The sequence below is a fragment of the Onychomys torridus genome, chromosome 10 (genome assembly GCF_903995425.1).
Source record: "Onychomys torridus chromosome 10, mOncTor1.1, whole genome shotgun sequence".
NCBI lineage: Eukaryota > Metazoa > Chordata > Mammalia > Rodentia > Cricetidae > Onychomys > Onychomys torridus.
Window position 1 is genome coordinate 958536 of NC_050452.1, and position 21820 is coordinate 980355.

Genomic DNA, 21820 nt, shown 5'->3' on the forward strand with positions numbered 1-21820 from the left:
ATATTTTATATTTAGTTTTAGGATTATATCCCATTTTCACGTTTGTCTATACTCTCTGCAGCCTTCAGAAATAGTACAGACTCAGAGATTTTCAGTCTGACTGTGCATGTGCCTTTGGGAAATCCTCTTATGGCCAAAGCTTCCAGACCTTTCTGGGTTTGGCAGGCATCTAGAAATGTTCAACTCAAGGCTGACGCTAAGGGAGAGTGGCCCCAGAATCCTGGTTTTACATTAGATTTCTGCCCTGCCAGTTACTGGCTGTAAGGGAAGCTTCTCCTACAGGACACAAATACTGTCTACTTGCGGGATCATTTTGAGAACTCACGGTACTGTGAAAGGTGCCTGGTTTAGTGTCTACACACAGACACTAAGGTGGTAACGTACCACATCTCATCTTGAAAACAAATCTTTTTTGTTTTGTTTTTGTTTTTGATACAGGGTTTCTCTGTGTAGCCCTGGCTTTCCTAGAACTCACTTTGTAGACCAGGCTGTACTTAAACTCAGAAATACACCTGCTTCTGCTTCCCAGGCATTGGGATTAAAGGCATGTGCCACCATGCCCGGCTGAAAATCAATATTTTGAAGATAGATCTCTACCTCCCTCCTCAGAGAGGCATATGACTGAGAATATCACCTTAATGCAAGGTGGCAGGGTTAGAAGTGCTATGGGAAGGCAGAAGCGTTAAAGGGAGTGTGTTCTGATGGCCTAAAGACACTGATGATGACCTTTGGCCTTGTTTGCTGTGGTGTTCAGAGGGCATTTATGACTCAATCCTTATTTCATGAGGTAGGAGAAGCACAGAAGACGACTTTTTTTTTGTTTGTTTGTTTTGGGACTTCTAAACATTTTGTTTCTGGCAGTTCTAGAGGTTGAACCCTGGGACTTGCACATTCTGGGTAGCCCCTTTACCACTGAGAGATACATATGAAGCTGTATTTCAGCCCCATGACTTTAATTTTTAATGAAAAAAAAATTCAGAATGGTCTCCATATTTGGCCTTCTCTGTTTTAGATTTACAGGTTGTACTTAGAGTGATCCTGTGAACTTCTTAATTTAAGAGACAATGATATGGGGAAGAAATACAACAAAATGCTTTAAACCTTTGCTACATTGGTTTTTCTCCCCTTTCCCCAACCAAATGACTGAGGCTAGAGAGAGACAGAGGAACGCTTGAATGTAGAAAAATCCTAGTTAAACAGGCTAGCTCTTGCTGGAACATACTGGCCTTTGGTGAGGTAATTTAGCTTTGATATGTGTTTCTTTTTGTTGAGATAGCTGAAGCTTGGCATCAGAGGATGATAAAAAAGGAATATGAACAGATTTTCAGGAGGATTATTTATAATACTTAAAATTTGTAGATCTCGTTCATCTTGAAGAACATTGTAAACAATGCTGTAGTATTAATAGCAGTCTTTGATAGGAGGCATTATTCCTTATTTTACATATTCCAGTTGAGACTTTTTGCATCAGGTACTTATTTGCCCCAGCATCTGGTCATGTAAATCAGAGGCAGATTGAAAGCCTGTGGTGTCTTTCACTTGCCTTCTCCAGCCCTCTTTTAAATTGCCTTTCTTGCTATTAATATCCCATAGATATTCAAATAGCCTTTAATTTCTGAATAACCTTGCACCTCTCCCCACAATTACTTCATTTCAGAGAATTATGAGGAAGACTCTGAGATAGCTTGTGTGTCTCATTTGTGATATCTGTGGTGGTTGAGCTTATAAAACCTTTCTGGAGTGCTTTAGAGGAAGGTCACGCATTGAGAGTGGTGCCTTACATTGTATTCTCTTTTGTATCTGACCATCAAGCACAGGAGCAAGATCAGTTTGTAGGGGGAGGGACTCTAAGAAAACAGCAGACATTTATTATACCAAGCATTTAAAAGACATGACAGGATGTTCAAAGCCCTGGGTATTAAATGCCAGCACTGAAAATGAGCTAGTGGTGTGAGATATTCTAAGGAGTTAGCAAGCTGACATTGTTTTGTTAACACAGTGAATTTTGGCCTCTTTTCCAGTGGTTTCTATGTAACTGGTGAGGAGTGGGTTGCGTGCTGGTAGACAATGGTGGCACCCTTTGACCTTGGATGGTGGGGGGATGAAGTAAGAAATGATCTAGGAGTCTTACTCAAGTCTCATGGAATTTTTTTCTTGTTATGTTTTCTGTTAGATGAGTCAGAAATGCAGGCTGTTGTAAAGTGTCATTAACAAGAACCTGTGTAACCGATTATAATCACTTGAAATTATAGACCTCTTTCCTGTGTGATTTTTGCCATTTGCCACTCCATAATCTTCAATAGGCCAACTACAAGTATGATTTTTTTTTATCAATAAGAATCTTGGGCCATTGCTTCATGAGCTTTTAATACCCTAAAATTATCTCTAATAGCAAATTATGTAGGTACCTACTTGGATGGGATATCGCTGTCCATTATCTTGGTGGGCAAGTCTTAGTATTTCAGAGAAGTTGATAGTGGGGTGTTACAAAACCCTCAGAGTCAGGAAAACTAATCTAACATCTGCCAAGGTAACCCCATACACACATAGCCTTCCTGTTAATGCACACACAACTACACTGTTCATTTATGTTTGCTTCAGTATGATGGGTTGCTCCTATGTCTGAAATATCAGTTGCTTTCCTGTGTGTTTTGGATATCAGTCTCAAAGATTCTGACTAGAAAATAAAGATTTTGAACAGTTTAAATGTAGAGACCACAAGTCCTGATATTAGTAATGACTGACAAGTGACTCTCCACGTTAAGTATGATGCTTGGAGGCAATTTGGAGTCAATAACTAATTTATGAGGCCTTTTGTTATAAAAATGAGCTTTGGCAGGATTCCCAGTCAAGTTCTTATTTCTTCAGGATGGAAAACAGGACTTAGAGGGATCAGCTGACAGCTTTGAGAATACATGTGAGGAGCGTGTGATTGTAGGTCCCCTGCCCAGCAGTGTTTCCCTCTGTCTTTATTGAAACTTTATTTTTAATTGTGTTCAAAACTAATAGCCAAAAGTTTACACACTGTTTTATGTAACAGATGTCTGGACCATTTTAATCTTGTAGAAATGAGGGACAGCTAGACAATCATTGTCCATTTCCTCTCCACCCAGCTCCAGGCATTCTACATTTTCTGTCTGTTTCTGTGAGTTGGATTGCTGTTTTATGTAAATGGACAGTACTTTCCTAGTTCTGTTTTGTTACAAAGTGAACCCTGATCCTTCTTGAGATTGGCGTATCAGTAGGATTTCTGGTATGGAGCATGGGTACCAGGACCTACAAACTTTCTGGATTCACAGTGACAGAGGTCACCTACAAGCAGGGGCTGATTATACTGGATGAGGATATCTCTGATCTCCTTCTTAGAGGCCTCATCCACATAATTTTGGTAATAAGCCACTAGGGATTTGGAGATGGAATGTCAGATAGCATAAATTTGGGCCCCATGACTACTGTCCTTCACATGGACCCAGATATCCACACCAGCAAACTGCTCCTTGCCCAGAAGCAGAACGGCTCCAGGAACTTGTTCTGCAGCCTGTGCTGCTCCGTCATCTCGGGACGTCCATTTACCTTGATGAGCAGTTTTCCCATTTGCAATGCACCATGGCTGTGGCTGTCTTCTTGCATCCAAAGACCTTCATGGACTGTAGCAGACCCTCGGACAGCATGGCTGCCAGCAGGAACACAGCCTCTTTTCTAGTTTTGCATAAACTGGCTTTTTGCATAACATAACACCTTCAAGATTCTTCCATGTTGTAGCTTTGTGACAGGATTTCATTTTTTAAAGCAGAATAATATTGTAGTGTATGTATGTGTGTAACTCATTCTCTCTTTTTTTTTTTTAGTGATACATGATGGTTAATGTTTGTGGGTGCACATGTGTGTACAAGTATGTGGAGGACAGAGATCAACCATGGGTGTTACTCTTCAGGTGCTGGCTACCTTCTTTTTTAAGACAAAGTCTCTCACTGGTTAGGAACTTGGTGACAAAGCTGGTAGGGATCTGCTTGTCTCCATCTGCCCAGTGCTAGAATTACAAGTACACACCACCACAGCTTTGCTTTTTAATGTAATTTAATAAGGTAGGTCCCCATGCTCTGTCTCCCCAGCCCACGTTTCATTTATTCTTCTGTTGACTGGATAGTGGGTTTGCACCCACTTCTCAATTGCCTTGTCAAATGTTGGAATAACAGGGAGGTGTAAATAACACTTTGGAGACGTTGCATTAGTTCTGAGACATGAAATTTCTATACTGCATGGTGGTTCTAGTTTTAGGTTTTGAAGAACCTCATATTGTTTCATGTGCTAGGGTCATTTAGCGGCCTTCTTTAGTTTAAACAAGTTTCAGGTTCCTGCATGTCCTTTACTGGAGCTTTTATAAGATGATTTAAGGCCAGGTGTGGTGGCATTGGGCCTTTAATCCCAGCACTCAGGAGGCAGAGACAGGCAGATCTTTGAGTTTGAAGCTAGCCTGGTCTACAGAGTGAGTTCCAAGACAGCCAGGGCTACACAGAGAAACCCTGTCTCAAAAAACAAAACAAAAAAGATGAGGTATAATGGGAGGCTGAGGTAGTACTTCAGTGTTTTCCTAGCATGCCCAAAGCCATAAGTTGGACCCCCATTATCACATAAACTGGAAATGGCTGCTCATGCCTATATCTCATGCCTGTACTTGGAGGGAGGAACAGGAGAATCAGAACATCTACACCATCCTCAAGTACACAGTAAGCTTAAGGCTAGCCTGGGCTGTTTGAGACCCTGTCAGTAAAGAAATGGAATCATAGAAGCACATCATTATGGTTTCAAGTCATGTTTTTCTGGGTAGACGATAAGCTCCCTCAGGACTTCCTAAGAACAATACAGGCAAAGTCAGGTCAATACGGAAAACGTATCAATGGGGTCTTTGAACAGTAGAGTCTGTTAGGGACCCATGTTCCTCAGGCCAAGAGATGAAATGGGGATGAGGTGGAAACTGCTGGTGCTGTAGGCTAGGCTTCAGCTCTTTGAGTTGGTTCAAGTTCAGCATAAAGGGACACAAAGATTATCAATCCTCTGCTGCTTCATGTGAGTTGGCTGGCTCTCTGGTGCTGTTGGATTATAATGAGCTTTCTGGAAATTTAGATCCTGGGCCTACTTTGCTGATGGATTCCTGTGAGAAATTTCTGCCCCATCCTCTGTCAGCTTTCTATACTTTCCTGTTTACCCTGGACTTGTTGAAGAGGCAACAGGAACCAGAAGACCTGCTTTTCCACCTTCAGCATGCCAATAGCCTTTTTGTATCTTGACGTACAGCTTCATGCCTCATTCTTATAATGTGGAGTAGGAATCTTAAATGTTCTTATTAATGAAATCAAACCCAAGGCCAGGTATTGGGGTGAATGCTGGAAGATCAGAGAAGCAGAACAAACCACAGCTATCTCACCTTGCTAGTTCCTCAGGTGATCCTGTTTCCTCAGGCTGGAACCTTCTGAGTCTTCATCCCAATGGCTCTCAGATGAACTGTGCTGCTCCAAAGCCTGAATGCTAAACTAGTCAAAATGCTGAACCAGCCAAATGCTGAACCAGCCAAAGGCTTAACTAACTCTGGTGCCTGGTCTTCACGTCTTATATGTCTTTCTACTTTCTGTATCACTCCCTGGGATTAAAGGCTAGGTTTCTGGGATTAAAGGCTGTGTCACTGTTCCTGGCTGTTTCTAAAGTGGCCTAGAACACACAGAGATCCACCTGGCTCTGCCTCCCAAGTGCTGGGATTAAAGACGTGCACCACTACTGCCCAACTTCTGCTATGGCTTGCTCTGACCCGTTTTCTAGCCACCATTTCTGGCTCTGTTCTAGTGGCTGTCTGTTCTCTGACCCCAGATAAATTTATTTAGGAGATCATACAATGTTTTGGGGGAACACAATACCACAATAATGTGTAGATAAGATGATTTGTTTAGATAGATGGGTTTTAAAAAGGAATTTCTGTCACCTGAGGAAACGTTTTATAAATGTGAAGGACTGAGGTGTGGACTACTGTGTTACACAGGGTAGAGCATGTTCTGCAGTGTACCCTATGGGGCTAGCTCTACTACAGAATCTTTGCCTTTGTCCCTGTTGAGGATTCTGAAAGAGCTACATGGTTCTTAGGTATCCCAAAGCAGTTTATGATATAATTGTAAGAACATCATATCCAGGAGACCTGAGATTCTTCTCTTTCAGATCTCTTAATTTTAGGAAGAGTATTAGACAAGCTAAGGGTCCAGCTTACAGTTGCACAGCTAGTATCAGAAGCTGAGAATAGACTCCACATTTTACTCTTCTTGAATCTTAGAATTGGTGCACTTCCTTTATTTTAACTAAGTAGACAAGACTGGCACACAAGAAGAAGTAAGTAATAATCTAAGACTATGGTAGGGACAGAAACAAGAGAGGCTGGTGCTTCCAGTGTAGGCTCTTTGAGAAAGAAGGAACCAGTATCACAGCTGGTGTGATCTGGGAAGCCTTCCTGGAGGAGGGGGAGCTGTAGATTATACATCAACAGATGATAGTTTTGAGCTGTTCTTAAAGGATTGTTAGATTATAAACTGAGAGAAGAAGGAGCAGCAGGAGCAGGCTTGGAAAGCTTGAGGTAGGTGCTGGAGTAGGCTGGAAGAGGGCAGGCTGTTTGCTGCTTTGCCCTTGTCATTGGAGCATCCTGAGCAGGGAGCTTGTTTGAGGACACCACTTTCTTCCTACTTATTTACTTGGACACCTATCCTCTTTCAAATAAAAGTCACGTGTACTGGAAATTACCAACAGGAAATTACCTTGCTTAAAATAGGAGAAAAGTATTGTAATAGTTTCTAGAGGAGGTCTCAGAAGTACCTAATAGTATTAAAACCTGGAGCCTGGCTCCCATCGAAGAGGCAGCTGGCGTGCCTTGGTGCTCCTGAGTGACAGGGCTATCCATGAATTATTTAGACCCTGGACTCAGTGAGTGTCTGCCTATCAAAATCCTGTGGGCAAGAGGCTGTGTTACCACATTGAGAGATCCTCAGAAGCTCAGGTGGAGGAAGAAATGACTGCATCCTGAAGATACTGCACATGCTAGCATGCCAGGGCTACACATGCTCCCTATTCCTGCAGCTGGGTCTGTTTTCAAAGAGCAAAAGATAATAACTGCTATCTCTAATTAATAAACAGAAACCCACATTCTCATATTAACATGACACATATCGACAGAGATTTGGTTATGAACAACATTAAAATCACATAGGAACATAGAACTAGATTTCCCAGCAGAGAGGACAAACCCAGGTATAGATCCATTTGAAATGATCACTGTCTCTGTTGCTGACCTATCACTGGTTATAGTAATAGCATCTTTCAAGCTTGTTTCCCAGTGTGCCTGCCTGCAGAGGAGTATACACTGGTGTAATGGCCTGGGGAGGGCTGCTGGGATGGGTTAACTTTGGCTCTCAGTAGACAAGGTGGTGTGAGGCCTGTTTTGATGCTAAGGCCTGTGCCTCTGTCACACTCTTTGTCTTTGTCCCCACCCTTCCAGTGCCTGTTCATTGTGGTTTCCTCACCTTTTCTCTTTGTAGTCCCTGGAAAAGTTAAAGTGGGTGTGAATACCCAAAGACAGGGTCAGAACACTTACTTCAGGAAGAACAGACTTATACCCCTTCTTATTTGCTTTCAAGCTATGCCCCACTAAGCCCTTCTTAAAACTCGTCCTCACAGCTCTGAATACTGTGCATTCAGTATACATCAGCCTTTCCCTTTGTGTTGTAGGTCAGAAGAAAACCAAAAGTTCTGGGAAGAGCAGGCCTAGCCCCTCTTACATTCCCCAGACACTCCCAGCCCTTACAGAGTGCCTGGAGGGGAGGGAGGGTCCAGGTCTCTCACAAACTGGTAATATATTCACTAGCTTAGCAACACCTGTTTGCCAAAGGTGGGGCCTCTGGCCTGGGATGTTGTTTTGCCCATATAAGGAACAAATGCCATGGATAAGTTTGGTTAGGGTAGAAGGCTCAGTAGACTGCATTCTTTACCTGGTGCTTGTTACTAGGGTAACTTATTGTTTTGCTTTGCAGTAGTGAGATCAGTTCTGATGTGACCAGTAGAACGAAACAGAGAGAGAAAATGGATGATGGAATTAGGTTTGCTGTGCTTTGGTATTTCATATTCTTTTGTAGGACTAGATGGTTTTGATTCTGTGTGTGTACAAGGGCATGGGAGGAATATGAGAGAATGAGAATAGTCCACACATCCAAGGGGCAGAGCTAGTAATGCACCAATGGAAAAACACCTCTAACTTTTCTTTCAGTTTTTCTTGTAGTTATCCTAAATTCTGAATCCTGAAATACAAATTTGACAGCCTGGCCCCAAAGAAACATTAGCTTTTGTAGAAATATGGGCCTTTTGTAACTTGCTTCATAGTCTGTATGGTGTTCATGCTTTGTGAATTACTGTTTTGTAGTAATAAAGCAAGAAAAAATTTAAATTTCTCTCTCTCTCTCTCTCTCTCTCTCTCTCTCTCTCTCTCTCTGTCTGTGTGTGTGTGTGTGTGTGTGTGTGTGTGTGTGTGTGTATGTAGATGCACATGATTGAGCACATAAGGTCACATGTGTTGAAGTCAGAGGACAACTTGGGGGGGGGGTGTCTTTCCCAAATGTGGGTTCCTGATGTTGAATGCAAGCAAGTCATCAGGCAGGCCCTCACTGTTACCTGCTGAGCCACCTTGCCTGCCCTTAAAGGAAGGTTTGAGTGATTAAGCAGAAGGGAATGGGTTGTGTGACTACTTAATGGAGTAGGTAGGCCAGAGAGGTAAGGCAGTAAGAACTGTTATGAGATAAAAAGGTAGAGTGGTGTTCCCAGGGTGTAGATTCAGTGGAGTGATTTGGGCCTGCTTCCCTGCTCCACACACTAATGGAAGAAGGATTTTAGTAATGGTATTCCTGTTTACTGAAAGGAAATGCTCCAGGGAAGTTGTCTGTGATTATCTGTCACAGGGATTTGACATGATGAAGAATGAAAAGCAGCTGGGGATAGTGATTCCCACTTGTCATCCTAGCACTCAGGAGGCTGAAGCAGGAGGATCATTGAATCCCAGGTCAGCCTGGCTACAGAATGCAACCCTGTAAATGAAAGGCAAATCTGGAAACGATAGTGTAAGGCATCAAAGAATTCAGCAAAACTGTTTATGTGAAACCTCATTTCTTGGTCCCACTTTCAGCTCTGGGGTTAGTTTTCTAAATCCTGGGATTAGATGTGTACAAATGCCTGTCACATTTTAGCATTTGACCATCTTCTCCCGGACATCTTCAGTTTGTTAATGTTTGGACTTTCAGGAAATGAACATTCACAGTTTACCCTTTCAAGTTTGTGTGATGCAGGAAAAGCATTCATCTCTCCATTGCAGGACAGCACAAAAAGGCTCCGAGCAGAGGCTTAATCTCAGCCCTTGCGTGCTCATCCACTGTGCACATGCTAAAACCAATAGAATCTTAGTGTGCAGATCCGTCAAGTATGAAAACAGGAACAAAACCAAATAAAACAAATCCCATTCACAACAGAGCTCTCAAAGTAGCAAGTTTTGTGTGAACTAGTAAGAATGTGTCTAGGTCTGACTTAATAGATATTGCTGAGGTTTGTGTGGAGGTGCATGGATTTTAGGTTTACCTTGATACAGCCTTCCAGCTTTTCTAAAAAGCTTAGAAACCATTACTTAGTAGATGAGATAGAGTCTAAGAATAGTGAAGAAACAAAGCTCTGGAGAGTATACTGGACTTGGTTAGCCTGAGGATGGACCATTTGGCTCTGCTACTCACCAGCTAGACAGCCCTGGGTAAGGAAAGCACATGTGTTGAATGTAAACTGGAGACAACACCATAGGGTTAGTCACTTGAGAAAATTTACATGAAACTTTTTTTTCAATTTTTGAGATAGGGTCTCACTATGTCACTTTGTCTAGCCTAGATCTCTGTGTAGACCAGGATGGCCTCAGACTCAAAGAAATCCACTTCCTCTGTTTCCTAAGTGCTGGATTAAAGGTCAACATCACACACCCAGCCCATGGAAACATTTTGTAAGCTATAAGTTGATGGTAGCTACTGTTTTATTGCTGTTAAAGGACACTGTGACTGAGGAAACTTAGAGAAGAGGTTTTTTGGAGCTTACAGTTCTAAAGGGTGAGTTTATAACCATCCTTGAAGGGTGGGAGCATGGCAGTAGGCAGCCAGGGTGCTGGAGCAGTAACTGAGAGCTCACACCCCCCCAACACACACACACACACACACACACACACACACACACACACACACACACACTTTGGAGCTGAGGACCAAACCCAGGGCCTTGTGCTTGCTAGGCAAGCGCTTTACCACTGAGCTAAATCTCCACCTCTTTTTTTCCAGTTTTTTGTTTTGTTTTGTTTTGTGAGAGCTCACATCTGATCCACAAGGACAAGGCAGAGAGAGGGCTAATTGGACTGGCTTGGGCTTTTGAAACCTCAAAGGCAACCTCCAGTGTCACACTCCTGTAGTGGATAGCCATCCCAGCATTGGCCTGGAAGTTCCAACCCCCACTGAGGCTTCAGTAATGATCACGCCCACAAGGCGGGGCAGAGGGGGGAGCGGAAGACCGAGGAGCAAGAGGAGGTCGCGCTCTTGGTTCAGGGACACTGGACGCAGGAGGTAGACCGAGCAGAGTTCTCCAGAGAACACCGCCGGACTGTGCTATACCTTTGCCAGACCCTGCAACCTACCCCTTCATTTGTAAGTTACCCCACAAAATAAACCTCCCTTTTAACTATGTGGAGTGGCCTTAATAATTTCACCAATACACTCCCTCCAAAAAGGCCATACCCCACAATTCTTCCCAAACAGTTCTACCAACTGGGGATGAAGCATTCAAATCTACGAGCCTGTGGAGGCTGTTCTCATTTCAGCAATTGCAAGGATCATTCATTGTATATAAAGACTGTTAGTCTATAAGTTGCCACATGGCTTGTGGCTTACCAGTACCTTATATCTCGCTTGTAATGGCAGCAGTTGGCAGGTCTCTCTCCCCCACAGCCTTCCACTTCCCACAATTCTCCTCTTTGTCCCACCTACCCTATCCTTCCTGCCTGGCTACTGGCCAATCAGCACTTTATTTATTTTAACCAATCAGAGCAACACATTTGACATACTTGAACATCCCACAGCAATCCTTCCCCTCACCAAACATGTGCCTCCTCTTGGCTAAAGCTGATGGCTCCACTCTTGAGCCATTTTCTCAACTTCCTCTTCCTACTTGTGTTGACTTAGGGCTACCTGAAACTCTTGCAGACATTAAGATTGCCTGGGCCCTTCTCAGGGTCTCTTTGCCTGGCTCTCTGATGTCATTTACAAGTCTATATTGCCTCTTCTCTTTATTCCTTCAGGTAACCAGGCATTTGCTGGTTGTGACCCATTGGCCTAATCCACCTGTGGCTTACTATCTGTTTTATTTCCCTTTAGCAGCATATGATGTTTTTCCTTGGATGTCCCCCTTTATTTTCATTCTGTATATGCACTAGTGGTTTTCTTTCCAGTTTTGGCTTTGTTGGGGTGGATTCTAGTACCCCTGAGCTACAGCTACAGTCATCCACTGTTTTCTTTTCTTCTTCCTCTTCCCAAGGCTATATCTTCCACAGATCCCTGATTAGCTACTTGCTTTATTCCTCCCTTGCTAGATGTAACTCTACTAAATCAACTGTTCCCTCTGCTATGCTCCAGCTTTGACCTCTCCTCCTCCATCTCTGACCACTGTGGACATGTCACCTGGTGGTATTGCAGGTGACTCAGTTGGCCTGCCAGAAGGAAATGTTCATCATTCCTTCTTTTTACACCCCCCCCCCCCCCCCGCTCTAATGCCGATTGTTCTTGACTATCCTTTGAACTTCCCACATTTGATTGGTTGACACAAGTTCTGCAGAGGAACACTTACATCAGTCCATTCCTTTTAATCCTATTGCCACACCCTAATAGGTCCTTTGACCTGGACGGTTGCAGTAATCATCCAAAGTCTTGTTGCCTCCATTCTCTCTTATCTGCCAAGTTACTCACTGCTGGACAGGCAAACCCTGTTCTCCTCTGGCTTAAAATTCTTCAGGCCCATGCTTGATTCTAGCTTGTTTTCATGCTTCTCTCCCAAAGTTCCTTTGTGCTCCAACTGGCCAGTCACATTGCCTGGTCCTATTCCTCTGGCAGTTACATAAGGATGCTTCATCTTTTCTCCAGGATACTGGCTATCTACCTGTGTTCCAGGGACAAGTCCAGATGCCAGTGTATCCTGGGGTTCTTCCTGACCCTTCATGACTAGGTGTGGCTTCCTTCTTCTCTGAACTCTTCATGTATTCTTTAGTATTTGACAATTTGCCAGTAATTTGGGCCTAGCACATACTGAACGCTATAAATGCTATAAATGCAGCCCACCTGATAGTGGAGGAACAATGTCTCCGGCTGTCTTCTACTTCTCAGCTACTGAGTTAGAGGTGGTCAGGTGGGCCTGTAGAGTTGTGTCCTGTTTTCACTTGGCCCCCTCCCACCAAATGGATGTTCCTATGGGGTTACTAAACCCTTCTTCAGCCTCAAAACCTTTCTTTCTGGTACTTAGATACATTCACTCTGTAGTTTAGCTCAGCTCTTTAGGACTGAGTGTGGCCTTTCCATTACACTGCATGTAACCTGACTAATTAGAGTTCATTTAATGTACTTACCCATACCAGAGAGCTTGAAAGGATGATAGCAGACTGTTGACTCACAAGTTCTTCATTAAGTGGCTTAAAATTAAAAAAAAAAAAGTTATCAGCTGGCAGATCACTTTGTGTTCTCATTTTCTGTGCTATAGCTGCACAATCAGAGTGACTCATCATATAGTTGGCATATTTAACAGTGAAATGGGGTTTGTTAAGAGATCTCCCTTGAAGTAATCTCCGTTATACTTTGTAGTCTTGATGTGATGGGAGTGATTGCATGGAGAGGTGAGCTTTAAAAAATATGCCATATTTTGAAGAGTATGGGTACTTTCATATCCAGCTGTAGTGGCTTTGTAGAAATAAGTATTATTTCTCAGTACTAACAGCTGAGGTTGAGAGTCCAGGGTTTCTTATAAGACCATAGAGTAATGAGGAAGCTTGGTTGTCTCCAAGGGTAGGTTTTGAGAATCTTAGACCAAGAGTGTCATAACATTTTGCTGTCTTGTCTAGCTTCAGTTACCATCAACAGAAATAGGAGGGCTTTAGACTATCTTCTACATCTTGAATGTAAAAATGTCTTTTGGTTAGACCTGCCTTGGGAGCCAAAAATTGACAATGTAGATATATTAAAAACACAGTTCTGTGGCTAGAGGGGGTTGGAACTATTCAGTAGTAGGTAGTTAGTAGGATTTGCCTTTATTTCTATCCCTGGTCAGGATGCAGCATTCTGTGAACTAAAGTGAGGCCCAAGCTACCTCTTCTGTGCACACTGGTGTCCTTTAGGGAGAAACTTTTGAATTAGGACCCTGCAGTGTAGTGCTGGCTGGCCTGGAAATTATGTGCAGACCAGGTTAGTTTAACTTGTGATCTACCTTCCACAAATTCGAGCATTATTGCGCTGAGATTACCTTGTGTAGTGATTGCTACAGGGTTTCGAGCTGGAAATGACAAGTTTATCATTTACCTGCCAGTTATTGTGAGGGGGAAAGTGGGAAGGGGATAGATAGGACTAGAGCCAATTATTAACCATGGATACATTTTGATCACGTTATTTTCTACATAGGCTTTCTTTTTGCTAGACGTGGGCGAGAGAAGCAACTAGGAAGAACCAAAAGTTTAGAAGTGTCGGTAAACAAATCAAAGTAAGATTTAAAGGTGATTGCTTCTTCCACAGGAATGTAAAGTTCTTAGGATCAGATTCTGAGTAGTGTTTACCTGTGTACCTTCCTCCCACAATGCTTTGCACCGCGGTGCACGAAGTTACTAACAGGGCTCATCACCTCAGAAATGTAATGAGGTAATGGCAGCTAGTCTGCCGAACTTCTCCAGCGGGCCTAGTACTCATTTCTACGGGCTGTACCCTGCAGGGTGCGCAGACTGACTTTGTTTTACTTACGGTGGCGCCGGGCTGGGCCGCCCGCGCGGTTGGCGCCCGCGCGGTGGCTGCCTGTGCCCAGGTGCACAGCGGCTGGGGCTGCGGGGCTCTGACCCGCCTCTGGGCCCTGCACCCCATTTCAAGTGATAGTCATCGGAGACTTTTCCGTTAGGCGGGGCCACTCAACAAACGTAGTAATTCCAGCAGCTTTGTGGGGCCTGGCCGCGCGGGACGGGGTCTGCGAGGTCGGCCTGCGTGCGCCCTTCCGCGTGATTCGGCCTGCGTTTCCTCCTCAACGCTGTTATGCTAATCAGGTGACATCACAGCGCAGCTCACCGCAGCTCCCGGTTAAATTACAAACCGGCAGCGGGCGGGCGGGCAGGCGGGAGGTGTGCGCTGCTGTGTGAGCAGAAGCGCAGCGTGCTTAGGGTTGGCCATATTTAAAATATTTTCCAGTAGGATCGTGCCTCCTTCCTTCTTTCCCTCCTCTCTGCTTCCTCCTCCCTCCTCCCTCTTGGGTAATTTATTTCTAGCTTCCAGGCAAGGGCCACACAAGGAAGGAAATCCACAGAGATTAAATGCTAGGGTGGTAACTCGACCGGGCTAAGGTGGACTCTGCAGCCAACTTTCTATCAGATCACGCTGCACCCATTTCCGACCGACGACCGACCGGAATGCGGCTGGCTTGAGGTCCAGCCCTTTCTCCTGGGCGGGAGTGGAGCCGCGGAAGCTGCTGGGCGTTGGATGGGGATAGGAGGGGGCCGGAGCGGATTCCTACCGTGCAGCCGGCCTGGACATTCGGTCTGGCATAATGGAATTGCAGAGGACGTCCAGCATCTCTGGGCCACTGTCGCCGGCCTACACCGGGCAGGTGCCTTACAACTACAACCAACTGGAAGGGAGATTCAAACAGCTCCAAGGTAAGTCCCCTGCCAAAGGCCAGGCCTGCCTGGGAGTTTTCGAAAGTATCCTGGTGCTTTCTGAAGCTTTATTTCTGCCATATGGTTGTGACCCCAGTGAAGATAGCCACCACACGGCCTCAGGTGGGCTGTGAGAGCCTCATTGAGGCGTTAAAGGAGGCAGTTGGTTACACTGCTCCAGACTGTAGCACAGCCACCATTTGGAGTCTTTAATCTCCAATGCCTTTTGGTTCTAGTCTCTAGTTTGTGAGGTACCCCACTTCCAATTGTATACACACACCCTTCGGATTTTAGGAGATTAATGTTAATGGATCCATTAGTATGCATTTGGTTCCAGACCGCCTCTTTAACTTCCAACTCCCAGCCTTTTACCTCTGGGAGCACTTGAAGGTATAAAGTGCACTGCTCCAGACCCTGTGCTGTAGAACAATAGCAAAAGGGGGGGGGGGGAGGAGTGGCCTTTTTGTTCATAAGTCTTTGGTAAATTACAGTTTTAGGTCCGAAGCTTTATTTTAACTCTTGATGTATTGTGTTGGGAGAGCTTTCCCATCAATTTGGTGGGCTATGTAATTTATAATAAAAGCCACTTATTGTCATTCCAGGGCTGTGGGTTGGATTACTTGGATCAATTACAGGCACTTTGTGGAGTCTGTGCCAGGCTCAAAAGATTGAAAACATCCAGTATTTTACTGCACACGTTTTTATGGCGAACCAGATCCTGTCAATGCAGTAGTGTGCTGTGTTTCTGTCTGTAGCCCTGGGCTGTCTCAGACCAGCCAGCAGGCCTTGGTCAGCGACTCAGCCTATATGTGAGGAAGAAAAAAGAGGTTCATAGCTGAAAACAGCTTGTACAGGAAGCCTGTAGAGTTAGGTAATGAACAGGATAGCTCTAGTACTATAAAGACTATTCAAAGACTGTATGTTTCTTATTTTAACCCTGTGGCCTAAACGGTTACTTCCAGGACGTAAGAAAGGAAACAGCTTTGCCCTAGTATGTTTTCATTAGGAAGGGGGTGATGCATTTCATTCATTAGTTTGCTTGTCTTGTGAAGTTGACAGCATTGACTTTTTTAAAAATGAGGCAGAACAGGATGTGATTTTAAACATTTGCTAGGTGCTGCTGCATTCCTTCAGCAATCAGTTAAGTCTTTGGTTGCATCTTCTTGAATCTTTGAAGATGGATTTTTTTTTTTCCTTTTGAAAACTTAAGTGAGGAAGCTTGCAAGTAGTGAAATAGAAAACACATTGATTTTCTAGGTATTTTAGAAGTCTTATAGCTTTAGAATCAGAGGAGCTCAGAATGCTCCCTTTTCCTTTGGCCCCGGGCCAAGGAGAAGCACCTGTAGGATTCAATCAGAAAACTCATCGTTAGTCTTTAGCCTGTCCATGCTATGTAGTTTCAGGGGGGAAAAAAAATCAAACAGTAGAAAATATAAAAGAGATAATGTGTATGGAATGCACTCCCAGACCCACCCATAACAAAAGGCTGTTATTCTAAAAGGGTTAAGTGTGGTTGTAAACTGCTCACTGAACAGGGTGGAGCTTACACACAGGAAATGTCTTAACTGTCCTCTGAACAAGGAAACATTAAAAAAAAAATCACACAAATGTCCTGGATATTTTAGTTCATGTTATATTTCCTCAAGGAAATCTCATAAGAAATGGTGGGCATTAAGTTGGGTGGTAAATACATAGACTTTTCAGAAATGACCTTTGTCATCCCCCCCCTTAGCTCCAGATAATTTTATTTTTAAATACTGTGGTTTTAAGTTGTGTAAGTTTAGTCTTGGTATTTCTATAACAAAACCACCTGTGTTGAGGAACTGAGAAAGGGTGAATTAACTTTCAAATAGGGTGGGTCACATTAGGATCACTAACCTATAACAGTGTCCTAGTAAGAAATAAAACTGGTTGTGGTTTAAACCTTTCTCTGCTGTTAACCACTAGTGTGGTGTTCTAATATGTGTACTTCTTGTAGACGGTGTTTTTGATAACATAGATTCTATGTGCTGACTTAATTCTGTGTGCGCTGAGGAGTCTGCCTTTGTACTCCTGGGTATGATCTTTCTTAATTCTTGTCACCCATTGTATGTTTTTTTTTTTTTTTTCTTTTTATGCTCTGTATAGAATTTATATATTTAGCATCTGTGGCTGGGAAATGCTTTCATTTTGTGGAAGAATGTTACTATATATTTTGCTGGATGTGGTTGATTGGGGTTAGCTCTGCTAGCAGCGGTCTGATATTAAAGGGATCTGGTCTGTTTAGATAACAGTGTGTAGAGATTTATGGGCCAGTGAATAAGTGTGGGGGGAACATCTAATTGTTTAAGGAATGACTGAGAGATACTGGTTTTGTTGTGCTTGTTCACTTGTTTTTGTTTTTTCAAGGTGAAGAGGAAAGGGTTTATTCTTGCATTTCCATATTGCTGTTCTTCATCGAAGGAAGTCAGAGCAGGAACTCAAACAGGGCAGGATCCTGGAGGCAGGAGCTGATGCAGAGGCCATGGGGGAGTGCTATTTACTGGCTTGCTCAGCCGGCTTTCTTTTAGAACCCAGGACCACAACCCAGGGATGGAACCATCCACAATGGGACGGGCCCTCCACCACCAATAACTAATTAAGAAAATGCCTTACAGCCAGATTTTGTTTTTTTAATGCCAAATGCCGTTTATTGAAGGAGGGAGGAGGCCTTAAATACAGGCTTACAGCACAGTGGGAGAACCCCGGAGGGCAGAAGTTCACGATGTTCACTTGTTTTTTTTATGACGCCTAGGTTCATGGCATAAGAGAAGTCAGGGCCTTGAACCTCTGAACTCTAACCTTAGCCACCAGTACAGTTTTCTTTCATTTTTCCACCTGCCGAATTAAACTATCACTTTCTGAAGGTCCATTGGTGTCTTATACGATGGATTCATTTTGTTGTTTTCTTTTCTAGATAAGGGAGGAAAGCTGAAACAACTGAAATCAGCCTCATGCTTAGAAAACTAGTTAACAGACGTTCATGATCTGCCAGCTTCGTTCTTGTAACTCTCCCACTGTGTTTTCTGGTGCTTATTGTATGATAAAAGATTGCAGACTCTTAAGCTTGGCATTCAGGGACTCCTGTAAATGTTTATCCTGTGGCCTTCTCTTCTAGCTCCTTCACTGCAGCCAAACCTGTAGACAGGCAGGCCCTCATCTCTAGCCCAGGTTTCTTCCTGCTTACTTACTTGCCTTTCATACCAGAGCACTGATCCATCGGCTGTGGCAGTGAGGTTGTAGCAAAGGCAGCATCTAGATGAAAAGCATCAAAATGAAAGTGTTTTTGTTTTCTTTGCACCTTACTCCATAGTCAGCGCCTTTCTGGAGAAGCACTTGCTACAGCTTCTGGCTTGATGCCTTTTCCCTAGAAGGGGTCTTAGTGTGAAGAAGGAGAATAATGAATTTCAGACCATGGGAGTTCATTTCCATGCTTATTACATGATGACAGTTGCTTTTTAAGTGTGTGTGTGTGTGTGTGTGTGTGTGTGTGTGTGTGTGTGTGTAGAGAGAGAGAGAGAGAGAGAGAGAGAGAGCATCAGATTTCTTGGAGGTCAAATTACAGATTGTTGTCACCCACCCAGTAATAGCTGGGAACTGAACTCCAGTCCATTGGGTTGTCTTTCCAGCCTTTTAAATCTAAATAGTAATTTATTTATTTATGTTGTGTGTGTCTATGATGTATGTGTGCAGATGTGTGTGAAGGTTAGAGGACAGCTCTTTGGAGCAGGATACCTCCTTCAACCTGTATGTGCGCCGTGAGCATTGGCCTCCGTTCACCAGTCTTGCTCAACAAGCTCCTTTACCCACTGAGTCATTTTACCAACCTTCATTGCCTGTCCCACCGTTTTTTGAGATAGGGACTTATATAATCCAAGCTGGTCTCAAACTCATTATGTAAATGAGTCTGGCCTTAAAATTTTCATCCTCCTCTTTTGACTTTTCAAATTGGGATTGCAAGTGTCCATCACCATGCCTGGCTGTTTTAATTTCTTAGCTCCTGGAGAAAGAATAGTGATGATTTTATACCCATGAATCATAAGGATTATGTATGTATGTATGTATGTATTTTTTAAGACAAGGTTTCTCTGTGTAGCCCTAGCCATCCTGGAACTCTGTCTAGACCAGACTGGCCTCTAACTCAATCCACCTGCCTTTGTCTCCCGAGTGCTGGGTGGGATTAAAGGTGTTTGCCACCACCACCAGGCAGAGAAGAATACTTACTCATAAATTTTTAGTAAATCTTTTGGTTTGTTGTGACTTAAAATATTTGCTTTACCTCATTTCATTAGCCTTAGAGAAGAAAATTTCTAAATCTAGATCTGCTTGCTAGGAAGAAAGTCGATACCTAAGGTTTCTTTCCCATTAAAATGTGAGCAGAATTGATGACCTTTTTTTTAGATTTATTTTGTGTATGAATGTTTTACCTGCATGTATGAATACACAGCATGGTTCCTCAGGTCCTCAGATATCAAAAGAGGGTGGATCCCCTGGAACTGGACTTGGAGATGAGCCACCATGTGGGGGATAGGGACTGAACCTGGTCCTCTACAAACCAGCAAGTGCTCTGGACCTCTGACTCAACTCTGTAGACCCAAATGTTCATTTTTATCTTACATGTATGAGTGTGTTTTTCCTGTAAGTGTGTAAGTGCACATAGAATGCCTGTGGAAGCCAGAGAGGATATTAGATCACTGGAACAAGAGTTACACAGTTGTTAAGAGCCATGTGGGTGCTGGAGCCCAAACCCTGATCCTCTACCAAAGCAGCAAGCCATCTCCAGCAGCAAATGATTTTTTTTTTTTTTTAATGGGAGGGTTAGGGGTAAGATTTATATGAGAGCATTTTAGGGGTTTTATGAAGCATGACATGTTGTTTTGTGGGGCAAATAACTTTGTGGGACAAATCATTAAATCAAATTAAACCTTTCACCAGTTTCTTAGAATTAAATCCTAATAGATTTGTGACTCCCCTGTTTTTGAGTGATGTGCTTATTGTAATTATTGTCATAGCACTTAACTTTAATATATGTCATCATGCTTAACAGATTTTTTTAAAGTCCTCAGCATGAGAGCTCCTACTTAGTAAATTCAAATAAATGTACATTTCCTTAGTACATGTGGTCCTGTAGGGTAGACAGTCAGTTGCTTCTTCTTCTTTTTTTTTTTTTTTTTTTTTTGGTTTTGTTTGTTTTGTTTTTCAAGACAGGGTTTCTCTGTAGCTTTGGAGCCAGTCCTCGACTAGCTCTGTAGACCAGGCTGGCTTCGAACTCACAGAGATCCACCTGCCTCTGCCTCTGCCTCCCAAGTGCTGGGATTACAGGTGTGCGCCACCAGCACCCAGTGTCACTTGCTTCTTATAAAGACACAAGTAATTGTCTTTAGATCAGTCAGTATGAGACTAGCTCTCCAGAATTCAGGTTTTCTGACTCCCAAGTTTGACCAGCCCTCCTGTAGTACCCACTGATGTGTGGGCTAAGTATGGGCAGTTAGTGTGTGCAGAAAGCTGCTCAGATTTCAGTTGAGGTAGCCAAGGGAACATGAACAGCTTCAGTCCTTAAACACCGTGTTTGCAAAGACTGCTAACAGGACTCCTGGAGTCCAGCTGTGTAGAAAGGGAAGGTGGCAGGTGTCTCTGCTGCTGTGCTATGGAAAGCTGGCAAGTTCTGAAGACTGTTCACACGCCTGCCCCTTGTCACATCTCATGTCCAGGAAGGTCTGCCCTCAGTTCAGGAGCTTCTTGTCTTTTCATGGCTTTCTGGAGTGCCCTGCCCCTTCCTGAAAGGCAGACCCTAAGAAGTTAGAGCTGGCTCTGCAGAACTGTAGGATTTGATTTCATTAGAATGTATGTCAAAGCATCATTCCCCCTCCTGTGCCTGATACTCCACTCAGCAGAACTCTGGAACCCTCCTGACTTTCTTCACTGTTCAGCTTTGGCTTGGTTCTTCCACTGGGGAACATCTCATGAGCCAGGTCATTATCTAGAAGTTTAGTTCAGATATGTCTCACTCCAGGCTCTCCCAGAGAGAGTGAAAGTCAAATCCCCTGCTTAGTTTCCTTCCTAAAATGTAAACTCAGCACTTGGTCACTCTGCTGTGATTTTCACACATTGCTGTCGTGGCTTTAGTACATTTTCCCTTGGTTTCTTACATCTAGGAGCCCAAGCCAAGCTGGGTCCCATTATGCTCCTGCCCATCACACTGGGAAGCACTGAATATCTGCTGAGGGCATGGATTACCTTGTTTGAGGAGTTTTACAGAGTGAAGCTCTCAAGATGAGGACCCTAAGTCAACAGTAACAACATGTTTTAGGAACTTGCTAGAAATATAAATTCTCAAGTCCTAAGCTATGTGAATCTGGAACTCTGAGGTGCATCCCAACAATAAGTATTTCTAGCTTGCCAGGTACTCTCTACACATTACCCGAGTCTCTTCCATGTAGGGACAGGCTTAACAATTTGATTTTTACTGAGAAATGAAAACTTGGGGGGGATATTTAGAATAAAGTGTATAATAAGGAAAATGTCCTTTAGCTAGCCAGGAGTGGGCTCTATCCTGCTATATTTAAGGAAGCCACTTAACAGCTGTGAGCTAGCATCACTCCATTTGCCATATGGGGTCAGTTACCCCATTTCTTCCACTGAGTTCAAGATAATAGATGTCTAGGCTCAGAGGATGGCTCAGATAGGCGCTGCTTTAACTCTGTGTTCCTAATAAATAACCTATTAGATTTATCCTCAAGAACAAAAATCTCAGCAACTTGAAAAGATGGTATGTGAAACCTGGCCACAACCCTGCCCTGATGTCTGAAGATCTGGGCT

At 43.5% G+C, this 21820-nt stretch overlaps 1 protein-coding gene and 1 pseudogene across 4 annotated transcripts in view; one reads left to right on the forward strand and one right to left on the reverse strand.

The window, feature by feature from the left end:
- The window catches only part of Sptbn1 (spectrin beta, non-erythrocytic 1), a 162586-nt gene that overhangs the window by 55529 nt on the left and 85237 nt on the right, over positions 1 to 21820 (forward strand). For 2 of the 4 annotated variants that reach the window (XM_036200978.1, XM_036200979.1), the window contains exon 1: positions 14860 to 14983. The exons of the other annotated variants lie outside the window; for them this stretch is intronic. In XM_036200978.1, coding sequence (XP_036056871.1) covers positions 14875 to 14983 — 109 coding nt within the window. In that variant the 5' untranslated portion in view covers positions 14860 to 14874. Of the gene's footprint in view, positions 1 to 14859; positions 14984 to 21820 lie in introns of those variants that run through there. 4 annotated transcript variants of the gene reach the window in all.
- LOC118592181 lies at positions 3239 to 3692 on the reverse strand (annotated as a pseudogene).